Source organism: Phyllobates terribilis, unplaced genomic scaffold (assembly GCF_046119375.1).
Source record: "Phyllobates terribilis strain yellow unplaced genomic scaffold, ASM4611937v1 Scaffold_4__5_contigs__length_816908805, whole genome shotgun sequence".
Lineage (NCBI taxonomy): Eukaryota > Metazoa > Chordata > Amphibia > Anura > Dendrobatidae > Phyllobates > Phyllobates terribilis.
In genome coordinates, this window is record NW_027362764.1 from 3,371,360 (window position 1) to 3,386,205 (window position 14,846).

A 14,846-nucleotide genomic window follows, 5' to 3' on the forward strand; every position below is an offset into this window, starting at 1 on the left:
AATGGAGGAAGGCAAAGTGGAAAACGGTTCTGCGCACAGTTCCTGCATCTCTGATGTATCGTGGGCATTAGTGCTTATGGCAGGGGCAGTGCACTTATGAAAGGCGCCATCAATGCTGAGCATTATATAGAGGAGTTCGAACAATATCTGCTCCATTGGGACCTCAGGGAAGACTTTATACATTTCAGCAGAACAATGGTGAACCACATCCTGCCTCCATCACACAGCACAGAAGAAGAGTCCGGGGGATGAACCTGCCGCCTGCAGTCTGGACCATCCACCAAAAACACTTGGTGTATTATGAAACCAAAAATCTGGCAAAGACCCCGAACTATGGAGCAACGAGAATTTGACAGACAAGAAAGGGACAACGTTCTTTTCCCAAAACTCCAGCAATTGTCTCCCAACTTCCCCGACATTTACATACTAATGTAGATAAAATAGGGGACACCGCACAATGGTGGACACAGCGCGGGCACAACTGATCTGAATTTTTAGTTATAATTTATTCAAATGAAAAGGAAAAAAATGTCCAACGTTCAACATCTTATCTGTTCTAGGTTCTGCTGTTAGTAAAATATGGCGATAAGAGATTTCCAGATCATTGCATTCATATCTCCCATACATTTTACACAAAGTTCCAACTTTTTGGAAATGCGGTTGTGCATACAAAATCCGATTTGCTATGCCACGAAGACATACAGTGGTGGCCAAAAGTATTGGCACCCCTGCAATTCTGTCAGATAATACTCAGTTTCTTCCTGAAAATGATGGCAATCACAAATTCTTTGGTCTTATTATCTTCATTTAATTTGCTTGCAAGGAAAAAACACAAAAGAGAATGAAGCAGAAATCAAATCATTGATCATTTCACACAAAACTCCAAAAATGGGCCGGACAAAAGTATTAGCACCCTCAGCCTAATAGTTGGTTGCACAACCTTTAGCCAAAATATCTGCGAACAACCACTTCCGGTAACCATCAATGAGTTTCTTACAATGCTCTGCTGGAATTGTAGACCATTCTTCTTTGGCAAACTGCTCCAGGTCCCTGATATTTGAAGGGTGCCTTCTCCAAACTGCCATTTTGAGATCTCTCCACAGGTGTTCTATGGGATTCAGGTCTGGACTCATTGCTGGCCACCTTAGAAGTCTCCAGTGCTCTCTCTCAAACCATTTTATAGTGCTTTTGGAAGTGTGTTTTGGGTCATTGTCCTGCTGGAAGACCCATGACCTCTGAGGGAGACCCAGCTTTCTCACACTGGGCCCTACATTATGCTGCAAAATTTGTTGGTAGTCTTCAGACTTCATAATGCCATGCACACGGTCAAGCAGTCCAGTGCCAGAGGCAGCAAAGCAACCCCAAAACATCAGGGAACCTCCGCCATGTTTGACTGTAGGGACCGTGTTCTTTTCTTTGAATGCCTCTTTTTTTTTTCCTGTACACTCTATGTTGATGCTTTTTCCCAAAACGCTCTACTTTTGTCTCATCTGACTAGAGAACATTCTTCCAAAACGTTTTAGGCTTTCTCAGGTAAGTTTTGGCAAACTCCAGCCTGGCTTTTTTATGTCTCGGGGTAACAAGTGGGGTCTTCCTGGGTATCCTACCATACAGTCCCTTTTCATTCAGACGCCGACGGATAGTACGGGTTGACACTGTTGTACCCTCGGACTGCAGGGCAGCTTGAACTTGTTTGGATGTTAGTCGAGGTTCTTTATCCACCATCTGCACAATCTTGCGTTGAAATCTCTCGTCAATTTTTCTTTTCCGTCCACATCTAGGGAGGTTAGCCACAGTGCCATGGGCTTTACACTTCTTGATGACACTGCGCACGGAAGACACAGGAACATTCAGGTCTTTGGTGATGGACTTGTAGCCTTGAGATTGCTCATGCTTCCTCACAATTTGGTTTCTCAAGTCCTCAGACAGTTCTTTGGTCTTCTTTCTTTTCTCCATGCTCAATGTGGTCACACAAGGACACAGGACAGAGGTTGAGGCAACTTTAATCCATGTTAACTGGCTGCAAGTGTGATTTAGTTATTGCCAACACCTGTTAGGTGCCACAGGTAAGTTACAGGTGCTGTTAATTACATGAATTAGAGAAGCATCACATGATTTTTCAAACAGTGCCAATACTTTTGTCCACCCCCTTTTTTAACTTTTGTGTGGAATTATATCCAATTTGGCTTTAGGACAATTCTTTTTGTGTTTTTACATTGAAGACAAATTAAATGAAGATAATACCAAAGAATTTGTGATTGCAATCATTTTCAGGAAGAAACTGAGTATTATCTGACAGAATTGCAGGGGTGCCAATACTTTTGGCCAGCACTGTACTATGGCTTGACCCCTTATGTAATGACATGAATTATACTTTCACAGTTTATGATTCCTAAAATGAAAAAAAAAAAAAATGAATTCAAGGAACGGCAATAAAAGCACAGAACACCTTTAATTTACTGAATTGCAGGAAACTTGCAAATATCCCTGAGAAAAGGGCACCTCCTTCCCCGTGGAAAGACTGGTAAAATGTTTCCAATAAATAATCTATAAATGTTTTTGGTTTCCAGTCTTCCCTTTTGTCATGAACACAGGTCATATTTTTGGTGTCTGTGAAGACCCGTCTGATAGCGGAATGTTTTGTTGCAGTCTGTACATCGAAATGGTTTCTCCCCCGTGTGGATTCGCTGATGGACGACAAGATTAAACTTCTGACTAAACTGTTTGTCACATTTCCCGCAGGAATACGGCTTCTCTCCGGTGTGAGTCCTCTGGTGAAGGACAAGTTGGGAGGCTTTGCTGAAGACTTTGTTGCACATGGTGCACCTGTGGCGGCCACTGGTGTGCACCGTCTGATGTTCCACATACTGGTCTAACTGGGAAAAACATTTCTTACAATGCTCACATTTATATTGTTTTTTTTCTGTTCTTAATCTGGTATCAACAGATATCTGACGATCTAAGACACAGGCTGAAGAACTATCATCAACGTTCTTGAATTCTATTTTATTCAAAAATATGGACTTTGGTCCTTGGTCATGCAGGTGGTGGACCACAGGCGGACTGTGTGGAGATATAACATTGTTTGGGCCGTGGCTAAGAAATTTTGGATTATGAGAAACAAACGAGGATTCAACAGAAGATCGAAGAGTAGAATAAAGTGTATTGGTGCCTTTAAATGGTTCGTTAGTGCCCAAAGGCTTCAACTTAATATTAACCTTATAGGATTTCTGCCGTGTGGTCCTTTTAGTGGCCGAGTTTCCGAGTATTGAAAACAGAGCTCGATTTGACTTGACATGTCCGCCCAATGGAGATGTCTTACGTGGGATACCTTGCAAACTCTCCTGTGATGGTTCTCTTCTAATCTTTTTTGTTAAATCTGGAAGTTCATCGCTACAAACATTTTGAGATCCCTGAGAAGCAGCTGGAGACTCAAATGACCTATCTGTTGTAGGGGTTGACTGTGGAAAGCGTAAGTTAGCAGAAGGTTTTTCTAATGGTGGCTTTTTTGTACATGGCCCATGCCTCTGATGACGAAGAAGACCTGTCCGGTATCGGAAGGATTTACAACATTCTGTGCATACATATGGGTTTTCTCCTGTATGTATTCGTTGGTGAACCACAAGATTGAATCGTTGGCTGAACCTTCTCCCACATTCTGTGCAGACATAAGGCTTTTCTCCTGTGTGAGTCCTTTTGTGAAGAATGAGGGTGGATTTTCTAATGAAACTCTTATTACATTCTGGGCAAGTATTTCGTGATCCGGTGTGGGATTTCTCATGTTCCATCAATTGATTCTGGTGGATAAACGCTTTTTTGCATTGACTACATTTAAATGGTTTCTCAATTAGGCTTTGTGAACTGGTTTGTGATGGGGATGTTATAGTATGGGTCAATGGGCCAATGGAAGTAGGTGGTTTAGGAAGCTTATTACTAGGCGATTGAGAAGTTAGAGATAATGGCAATGAAGGTTTAGTCGGAGATTCCTTAATGAAAGATGGTTGGTTGGAGGAATTTACTGATGAAGAGCATTTGATGCCAGATGTATCATCATGGGAAGAGGCATATTTCATGTCGGAGGCTTGTGAACATGAGATCATGGATGATAATTGACATTTTACACCTGATGGAAGATATCTAGCAGAGGATAGTCTTCCATCCAGGTTACAAGAAAAAGTGGAGGAAGGTAATGTAGAGATTTTAGTTGATTGGTAAATGGTGTAGGATGATGTGGTTTGGAGATGCTTTGTAGCTGGTGAATTATGTCTTGAAGAACTTGAGGCTAAAGTTAATTTCTTATCTGACAGAGGGTTAGCCTTTAATAAATTACTGATGGAGGAAGGTGAGGCCAATGAATGACCGATAGAGGAAGGTGAGGCCAATGGTTGCTTAATATCCATTGAATGACTGATGGAGGAAGGTGAGGCCAATGAATGACCGAGAGCAGAAGGTGAGGCCAGTGGTTGCTTAATATCCATTGAATGACTGATGGAGGAAGGTGAGGCCAATGAATGACCGATAGAGGAAGGTGAGGCCAGTGGTTGCTTAATATCCATTGAATGACTGATGGAGGAAGGTGAGGCCAATGAATGACCGAGAGAAGAAGGTGAGGCCAATGGTTGCTTAATATCCAATGAATGACTGATGGAAGAAGGAGAGACCAATGGACGTTTAGCATCTAATGAATGATTAATAATAGAATGTGAGGCCAAAGGAGGCTTAGTATCTAGTAAATTTTTCTTGGAGGAAGGTGATGTCAACAAAACTCTCATGGAGGGAGGAGAGGCCAAAGGAGGCTTAACATTCAATGAACGACTGATAGAGGATGGTGAGGCCATTAATGATTGCTTAGTATCCAATGAATGACTGATGGAGGAAGGTGAGGCCATTAATGATTGCTTAGTATCCAATGAGTGACTGATGGAGGAAGGGGAGGCCAATGAAGCCTTTGTATTCAATAAATGACTTATAGAGGAAGGTGAAGCCAATGGAGGCTTAGCATCCCATAAATGACTGACAGAGGGTGATGAAGCTAATGGTGGCTTAATATCCCATGAATGACTGACAAGGGAAGGTGAGGCCAATGATTGCTTATTATTCAATGAGTGACTGATGGAGGAAGGTGAGGCCAATGGAGGCTTAGCATCCAATGAATGACTGACAAGGGAAGGGGAGGCCAATGATTGCTTAGTATCCAATGAATGACTGATGGAGGAAGGGGAGGCCAATGATTGCTTAGTATCTAATGAGTGACTGATGGAGGAAGGTGAGGCCAATGGAGGCTTAGCATCCAATGAATGACTGACAAGGGAAGGGGAGGCCAATGATTGCTTAGTATCCAATGAGTGACTGATGGAGGGAGGAGAGGCCAATGGAGGCTTATTATTCAATGAGTGACTGATGGAGGAAGGTGAGGCCAATGATTGCTTTTTATTCAATGAGTGACTGATGGATGAAGGTGAGGCCAATGATTGCTTTTTATTCAATGAGTGACTGATGGAGGAAGGTGAGGCCAATGGAGGCTTAGCATCCAATGAATGACTGACAAGGGAAGGGGAGGCCAAAGATTGCTTAGTATCCAATGAGTGACTGATGGAGGAAGGAGAGGCCAATGATTGCTTATTATTCAATGAGTGACTGATGGAGGAAGGGGAGGCCAATGGAGGCTTAGCAACCAATGAATGACTGACAAGGGAAGAGGAGGCCAATGATTGCTTAGTATCCAATGAGTGACTAATGGAGGAATGTGAGACAGTGGGATGTCTGCTACTTAAAACACTGTAGATGGGAGAAGTAGTGGCTAAAGGGATTATATTACCAAATGGAGGACACATAGTAGGGGGTAAAGCCAAGAGAGTCTTTATATTTGATTTATCATGTGTCAAGGTTGACGGAGATTTCATTCTCAAGTCATGGGACATGATAGATGTAGATGAGGGACGTTTAGTGCTTTTCCGATGATGAAAGGAAGAAGGTGCAGCTGAAGAGTCTTCAACATCTGGTAAATTGCTGTTCAATTTCTTCAGGGACGACAATGGTCTAAGCTTTGATAGATGAAGTTTGAGATCTACTGTATCATGCCTGGAATTCACCGATGATTGATCAGTTGGAGGACATGAAGGAGCATGTTCTCTTTGTACAGTAGGCTTAAGATCTGAAGAGGCAGCTCTTTGTGGAAGATGTCCAGGGATCTTATTCTCCATCATTATTTGTGTTTTTGGCATACTCTTAACACACTTTCCTTCTTTTTCATGCCTGACAAGAGCAGGCTTGTAGCGGAAGCTTTTTTCACAAGTAGGACATCTATACGGCTTCTCTCCTGTGTGAATCCTCTGATGGATCACAAGGTTAAATCTCTGACTGAAACGTTTCCCGCAGTCAGTACAAGCAAACGGCCGCTCTCCTGTGTGCGTCCTCCGATGAAGCTTAAGTATGGACTTCCTAATGAAGGTTTTCCCACAGTCAGGACATGTAAAGGTCTTGTTTTCCTGGTGTGATTTTTCATGCTCGGCCAGAAGACTGAGGTCGGTGAATACCTTAGAACAATGCACACATTTACTGAAACTCTTCTCTTTTTCTAAGTTCTGAAGCCTGGTTCTCTTCTGAGTGTCGTAACTTTTTGTTAGCTTTTGGTCATCTTTTTGGGTCTTCGTTGTGCATGTTCCCCAATTCAAATTCTCATGGGTATCGAAAGTTCTCCAGTCATTGTATCTTGTGTTCTGAAGATTGGAGATGACCTCCTTGTCATCAGGAGTGGACTGTGGTTTGCTTCTGTGGCGATTCATCTTATGGTCAACGAGAAGGGACCAGCTATAAAAAACTTCTTGACACTGGGAGCACTTGTGGTGGACTTCTTCTAAGACACCATGGCAATACTTCTTGTAGCAACTGCTCACATTTTGTGCGTCTTGATCATTCTTTTGAGGTCTTCGCGATTTCCTCCTTACTGAATTACTGGAGAATGTAGAGGTATTTTCATTGATTTTACTATAATGCAGGAAAATGTCTTCTGGAAAAAAAAAACAGAAAGTCGTTAATGGAAATGTAATATTTATTTAACGACATGAGAAAATGTGAAAATTATTTAAATCCTTATATATAGTCGCTTAGATGTTGACTTCTAGGATACCAATTAAAGCCTCAACTCTTCTAGCCCCTTACCAGTTCCAGCATGGCCTCCGCTCTACATTACCTCCTGAATCACTTTATTATTTGCTTATAATTCAATCTTGGCCTCCACTCGACCAGTTTCTCACTAATTTAAGCATGGCCTCCACTCGACCAGTTTCCCACTAATTTAAGCATGGCCTCCACTCGAACCAGTTTCCCACTAATTTAAGCATGGCCTCCACTCGACCAGTTTCCCACTAATTTAAGCATGGCCTCCACTCGACCAGTTTCCCACTAATTTAAGCATGGCCTCCACTCGACCAGTTTCCCACTAATTTAAGCATGGCCTCCACTCGAACCAGTTTCCCACTAATTTAAGCATGGCCTCCACTCGACCAGTTTCCCACTAATTTAAGCATGGCCTCCACTCGACCAGTTTCCCACTAATTTAAGCATGGCCTCCACTCGACCAGTTTCCCACTAATTTAAGCATGGCCTCCACTCGACCAGTTTCCCACCAATTTAAGCATGGCCTCCACTCGACCAGTTTCCCACTAATTTAAGCATGGCCTCCACTCTACCAGTTCCTCCGGCTTTATTTGTACCATTCCTATCTAATCCAGACTTCTGCCTTCGGATGCCATCCTTACCCAATGAAAGCAAGATTTCCAGGTTTTCCTGCATGACCTCCATGTACAGGGTTTTCTGCCACTCCTCAAGATGGCGCCACTCTTCTTTCGAGAAATATACTGCTACATCGTTAAAGTTTACAGAAATCTGAAATAAAGAATTGTGAATGAGTTTTGGACACTGCTAATTGGTGAACATAGAGTATGAATAGAGATGGGCAATTCCTAATCAGCAGCGGAAACTTCTATGTTTAATCCACAGATAAAGTGACACAAAATATTAGGATATTGTGAGAAAGAGATCGGTGATATAAGGCCACATAGTGACACGAATGTGCCGACACTGACGCACGTCACAAATTACATCTCCTTATTCATAGCTGTAAAAGCATCAGAAGTCGGCACATTTGTGTCTATATAGAGTCTTACATTATTCAGAAAATAAACTGGAAGACGGAGCGCCGGTCTCTTTGCTTTTCCTCTCGGCTCTGAGCACCGGAGGATAAAGATTTGCGGGTTTGGTCAGCCGTAATATATTTCTACATGAATTATAGTGAGATGTCGGCGCCATCATCAGCAGGCGCCATCATCAGCAGGCGCCATCATCTGCAGGCGCCATCATCTGCAGGCGCCATCATCAGCAGGCGCCATCATCTGCAGGCGCCATCATCAGCAGGCGCCATCATCAGCAGGCGCCATCATCTGCAGGCATGACCGTTGCAGAAAGAGCAGGATCCAACTTTTTTTTCTAATCTTATGATAATCAGAAAATGCAACAACCAGCGAGTTATTCCCACAAGAAAAGACTGTACAGACCCAGATGTAAATATAGCAGGTCCGAAAATGCAAATCACAGATCAAGATATGTACAGACACTGAACAAACAGTTCTAAATGTAACAATTGCTCGGACAAGATAAGTTTATATCGTGCAATGAAGTCATTAAATTTTATTGAATAATCAAAAAACACAAATCATAATACACGACATATACATATGTATACATAAACACAGAACAGTTTAAAAAGCAACAAGGTGTATGCAGGATAAGATATAGATAGTATGCAGGACACAGGTGAGGAACATCAGGTCAGTGATCTTAATCAGAAGTACGTAGCCCTGAGCCACCTCAATAGATATAAAAAAGCACAGCAGTAACATTATGTCACTATAAAGTGCAAATGCAAATTCAGGATATAAATAATTTAAAGTGACTCCGTGCTTAAACTAATATTAGGTCTCTGGCCAAACAAAATGCAAATACGGATTTATTCAGGTCAGGGTGTCTTTAGTGTTCAGGGAGTGAAGCATACTTGTGAAACGCGCGTTGGAGTGTGGATTTTCATTACACCTGGTGTTTGCAGCATGAATCCAGGTATTTCATGTGATGTTTTTGATGCAATATCCATGGTTATAAGCTATTGTTCTACTTTGTTACTTTATGTGCATTGCACTTTATATGTATAGACGAATTCATGCTGCGACCATGTATATCTCTATTGAGATTTGATCACCTGTTAAGCGGACACTAACACCATGCCACTTTCATATGACTATTCATCTATTTTGTTGTCTGGCCATAGAATCAATATTTGCCTAAACACTAAAGACACCTTGACCTGAATAAATCCGTATTTGCATTTTGTTTGGCCGGTGACCTGATATTAGTTTAAGCACGGAGTCACTTTAAATTATTTATATCCTGAATTTGCATTTGCACTTTATAGTGACATAATGTTACTGCTGTGCTTTTTTATATCTATTGAAGTGGCTCAGTGCTACCTACTTCTGATTAAGATCACTGACCTGATGTTCCTCACCTGTGTCCTGCATACTATCTATATCTTATCCTGCATACACCTTGTTGCTTTTTAAACTGTTCTGTGTTTATGTATACATATGTATATGTCGTGTATTATGATTTGTGTTTTTTGGGTGTTTTGATTATTCAATAAAATTTAATGACTTCATTGCACGATATAAACTTATCTCGTCTGAGCAATTTTTAGATTTAGAATTCGTTGCTTCTTTGCTTGGATTTTTGCCCTAGATGGCAGTATAAAGAATATGAGATGATGATTTGGGTTTGCAATCCTTCTATATGTTTGGTAATGACTGAACAAACAGTGACTGCACCAGCAGAATATTGAGTGCAGCTCTGGAGTATAATACAGGATGTAACTCAGGATCAGTAATGTAATGTATGTACACAGTGACTGCACCAGCAGAATAGTGAGTGCAGCTCTGGAGTATAATACAGGAGGTAACTCAGGATCAGTAATGTAATGTATGTACACAGTGACTGCACCAGCAGAATAGTGAGTGCAGCTCTGGAGTATAATACAGGAGGTAACTCAGGATCAGTGATGTAATGTATGTACACAGTGACTGCACCAGCAGAATAGTGAGTGCAGCTCTGGAGTATAATACAGGAGGTAACTCAGGATCAGTAATGTAATGTATGTACACAGTGACTGCACCAGCAGAATAGTGAGTGCAGCTCTGGAGTATAATAAAGGATATAACTCAGGATCAGTAATGTAATGTATGTACAGAGTGACTGCACCAGCAGAATAGTGAGTGCAGCTCTGGAGTATAATACAGGATGTAACTCAGGATCAGTAATGTAATGTATGTACACTGTGACTGCACCAGCAGAATAGTGAGTGCAGCTCTGGAGTATAATACAGGATGTAACTCAGGATCAGTGATGTAATGTATGTACACTGTGACTGCACCAGCAGAATAGTGAGTGCAGCTCTGGAGTATAATATAGGATGTAACTCAGGATCAGTGATGTAATGTACAGTTATATGAAAAAGTTTGGGCACCCCTATTAATCTTAAGCTTAATGTTTTATAAAAATTGGTGTTTTTGCAACAGCTATTTCAGTTTGATATATGTAATAACTGTTGGACACAGTAATGTTTCTGCCTTGAAATGAGGTTTATTGTACTAACAGAAAATGTGCACCAGAAAAGTGACATTAATATTTAGTAGATCCTCCTTTTGCCTCTAGTCGCTTCCTGTAGCTTTTAATGATTTCCTGGATCCTGGATGAAGGTATTTTTGACCATTCCTCTTTACAAAATTCCAGTTCAGTTAAGTTTGATGGTCGCCGAGCATGGACAGCCCTCCTCAAAAGACCACACAGATGTTCAATGATATTCAGGTCTGGGGACTGGGATGGCCATTCCAGAACATTGTAATTGTTCCTCTGCATGAATGCCTGAGTAGATTTGGAGCGGTGTTTTGGATCATTGTCTTGCTGAAAGATCCATCCCCTGCGTAACTTCAACTTTGTCACTGATTCTTGAACATTATAGTCAAGAATCTGCTGATACTGAGTGGAATCCATGCGTCCCTCAACTTTAACAAGATTCCCGGTGCCGGCATTGACCACACAGCCCCAAAGCATGATGGAACCTCCACCAAATTTTACTGTGGGTAGCAAGTGTTTTTCTTGGAATGCTGTGTTTTTTTGCCGCCATGCATAACGCCTTTTTGTATGACCAAACAACTCAATCTTGGTTTCATCAGTCCACAGGACCTTCTTCCAAAAAGAAATTGGCTTCTCCAAATGTGCTTTTGCATACCTCAGCCGACTCTGTTTGTGGCGTGCTTGCAGAAACGGCTTCTTTCGCATCACTCTCCCATACAGCTTCTCCTTGTGCAAAGTGCGTTGTATAGTTGACCAATGCACAGTGACACCATCTGCAGCAAGTTGATGCTGCAGCTCTCTGGAGGTGGTCTGAGGATTGTCCTTGACTGATCTCACCATTCTTCTTCTCTGCCTTTCTGATGTTTTTCTTGGCCTGCCACTTCTGGCCTTAACAAGAACTGTCCCTGTGTTCTTCCATTTCCTTACCATGTTCCTCACAGTGGAAACTGACAGGTTAAATCTCTGAGACAGCTTTTTGTATCCTTCCCCTTAACAACTATGTTGAATAATCTTTGTTTTCAGATCATTTGACAGTTGTTTTGAGGAGCCCATGATGCCACTCTTCAGAGGAGATTCAAACAGGAGAACAACTTGCAAGTGGCCACTTTAAGTAGCTTTTCTCATGATTGCATACACCTGGCTATGAAGTTCAAAGCTCAATGAGGTTACAAAACAAAAAAAAATGCTTTAGCAAGTCTGTAAAAAGTAGGTAGGAGTATTTAAAACAAGAAAATGATAAGGGTGCCCATACTTGTGCACCTGTCAAATTTTGTTTGAATGCAGATTGCACATTTTCTGTTAGTACAATAAACTTCATTTCAAGGCAGAAACATTACTCTGCCCAACAGTTAATACATATATCAAACTGAAAGAGCTGTTGTAAAAACACCAATTTTTATAAAACATTAAGCTTAAGATTAATAGGGGTGCCCAAACTTTTTCACATAACTGTATGTACACTGTGACTGCACCAGCAGAATAGTGAGTGCAGCTCTGGAGTATAATACAGGATGTAACTCAGGATCAGTGATGTAATGTATGTACACTGTGACTGCACCAGCAGAATAGTGAGTGCAGCTCTGGAGTATAATACAGGATGTAACTCAGGATCAGTGATGTAATGTATGTACACAGTGACTGCACCAGCAGAATAGTGAGTGCAGCTCTGGAGTATAATAAAGGATGTAACTCAGGATCAGTAATGTAATGTATGTACACAGTGACTGCACCAGCAGAATAGTGAGTGCAGCTCTGGAGTATAATACAGGATGTAACTCAGGATCAGTAATGTAATGTATGTACGCAGTGACTGCACCAGCAGAATAGTGAGTGCAGCTCTGGAGGATGTAACTCAGGATCAGTAATGTAATGTATGTACACAGTGACTACACCAGCAGAATAGTGAGTGCAGCTCTGGAGTATAATACAGGATGTAACTCAGGATCAGTAATGTAATGTATGTACACAGTGACTGCACCAGCAGAATAGTGAGTGCAGCTCTGGAGTATAATACAGGGTGTAACTCAGGATCAGTAATGTAATGTATGTACACAGTGACTACACCAGCAGAATAGTGAGTGCAGCTCTGGAGTATAATAGAGGATGTAACTCAGGATCAGTAATGTAATGTATGTACACAGTGACTGCACCAGCAGAATAGTGAGTGCAGATCTGGAGTATAATACAGGAGGTAACTCAGGATCAGTAATGTAATGTATTTACACAGTGACTGCACCAGCAGAATAGTGAGTGCAGCTCTGGAGTATAATACAGGATGTAACTCAGGATCAGTAATGTAATGTATTTACACAGTAACTGCACCAGCAGAATAGTGAATGCAGCTCTGGGGTATAATACAGGATGTAACTCAGGATCAGTAATGTAATGTATGTATACAGTGACTGCACCAGCAGAATAGTGAGTGCTGCTCTGGGGTATAACACAGGAGGAAACTCAGGATCAGTAATGTAATGTATGTACACAGTGACTGCACCAGCAGAATAGTGAGTGCAGCTCTGGAGTATAATACAGGAGGTAACTCAGGATCAGTATTGTAATGTATGTACACAGTGACTGCACCAGCAGAATAGTGAGTGCAGCTCTGGAGTATAATACAGGATGTAACTCAGGATCAGTAATGTAATGTATGTACACAGTGAATGCACCAGCAGAATAGTGAGTGCAGCTCTGGGGTATAATACAGGATGTAACTCAGGATCAGTAATGTAATGTATGTACACAGTGACTGCACCAGCAGAATAGTGAGTGCAGCTCTGGAGTATAATACAGGATGTAACTCAGGATCAGTACAGGATCAGTAATGTAATGTATGCACACAGTGACTCCACCAGCAGAATAGTGAGTGCAGCTCTGGAGTATAATACAGGATGTAACTTAGGATCAGTAATGTAATGTATGTACACAGTGACTGCATCAGCAGAATAGTGAGTGAAGCTCTGGAGTATAATACAGGATGTAACTCAGGATCAGTAATGTAATGTATGTACACAGTGACTGCACCAGCAGAATAGTGAGTGCAGCTCTGGAGTATAATACAGGAGGTAACTCAGGATCAGTAATGTAATGTATGTACACAGTGACTGCACCAGCAGAATAGTGAGTGCAGCTCTGGGGTATAATACAGGATGTAACTCAGTATCAATACGGGATTAGCAGTGTAATCTATGAACAATCTCGTTATGTAGGATTGTTCTTTATATAAATTGTATAATTATCAATAATGGAGTTCAGTCGGTGCCATTAATGTAAGAATTGATGTGCTGGCAGCGGCTCATCATTGGTCGTTATCTATGGCCACTGATGTAATGCTTTACTACCAGACATCAGTTATTATTACGGATTAATGGTTGAGTAATATATAATATAATCCCCCGGTTATTGGACAGTAAGGTGAAAAGAAACAACCATGAGTACCTACCTGCCCAGGGGTCATAGTGATGCCAGGGGCTGGGATGCTGTGGAGTGACATCTGTGTGACATGGGAGCAGGAAGCTGCAGGGTGTCTGTGTCACCTCTGCTGCTCCGTACACTGCAGTACAAGGGTTAAATGCTATGCATAGTACAGAGCCCAGGATTACAGCCTCCTCCCAGCATGCACTGCTTCCACACAGCTGTCCACTTCCTGATATCCCATTAAATCTGGAAAACTACAATTCCCAGAGTCCTCAGGTCTGCGCCCCCTGGTGGCTGCTATGTGTACTTCAATTGTGAAAGAGAAAAGGACAAATGACAACAATTAGTATCTGGTTATTGTGCAGATGTGTGGCATCTAATCCTCTCCTGTGTGATACTGTCTGCTGAGGAGTGTATCTAATCCTATCCTGTGTGATACTGTCTGCTGAGCCGTGTATCTAATCCTATCCTGTGTGATACTGTCTGCTGAGCTGTGTATCTAATCCTATCCTGTGTGATACTGTCTGCTGAGCTGTGTATCTAATCCTATCCTGTGTGATACTGTCTGCTGAGCTGTGTATCTAATCCTATCCTGTGTGATACTGTCTGCTGAGCCGTGTATCTAATCCTCTCCTGTGTGATACTGTCTGCTGAGCCGTGTATCTAATGCTATCCTGTGTGATACTGTGTGCTGAGCTGTGTATCTAATCCTCTCCTGTGTGATACTGTCTGCTGAGCCGTGTATCTAATCC

At 41.8% G+C, this 14,846-nt stretch overlaps 1 protein-coding gene across 1 annotated transcript in view; it reads right to left on the reverse strand.

Moving 5' to 3' along the window:
- Window positions 1-14,314, reverse strand: part of LOC141264132 (uncharacterized) — a 35,926-nt gene extending 21,612 nt beyond the window's left edge. The window contains exons 1-3 of the mRNA XM_073676442.1: window positions 14,120-14,314; window positions 7,761-7,887; window positions 2,586-7,009 (exon numbers count right to left, since the gene is read on the reverse strand). Coding sequence (XP_073532543.1) covers window positions 2,586-7,009; window positions 7,761-7,887; window positions 14,120-14,170 — 4,602 coding nt within the window. The 5' untranslated portion in view covers window positions 14,171-14,314. The remainder of the gene's footprint in view (window positions 1-2,585; window positions 7,010-7,760; window positions 7,888-14,119) is intronic.
- Between the last annotated feature and the right edge of the window lie 532 nt (window positions 14,315-14,846).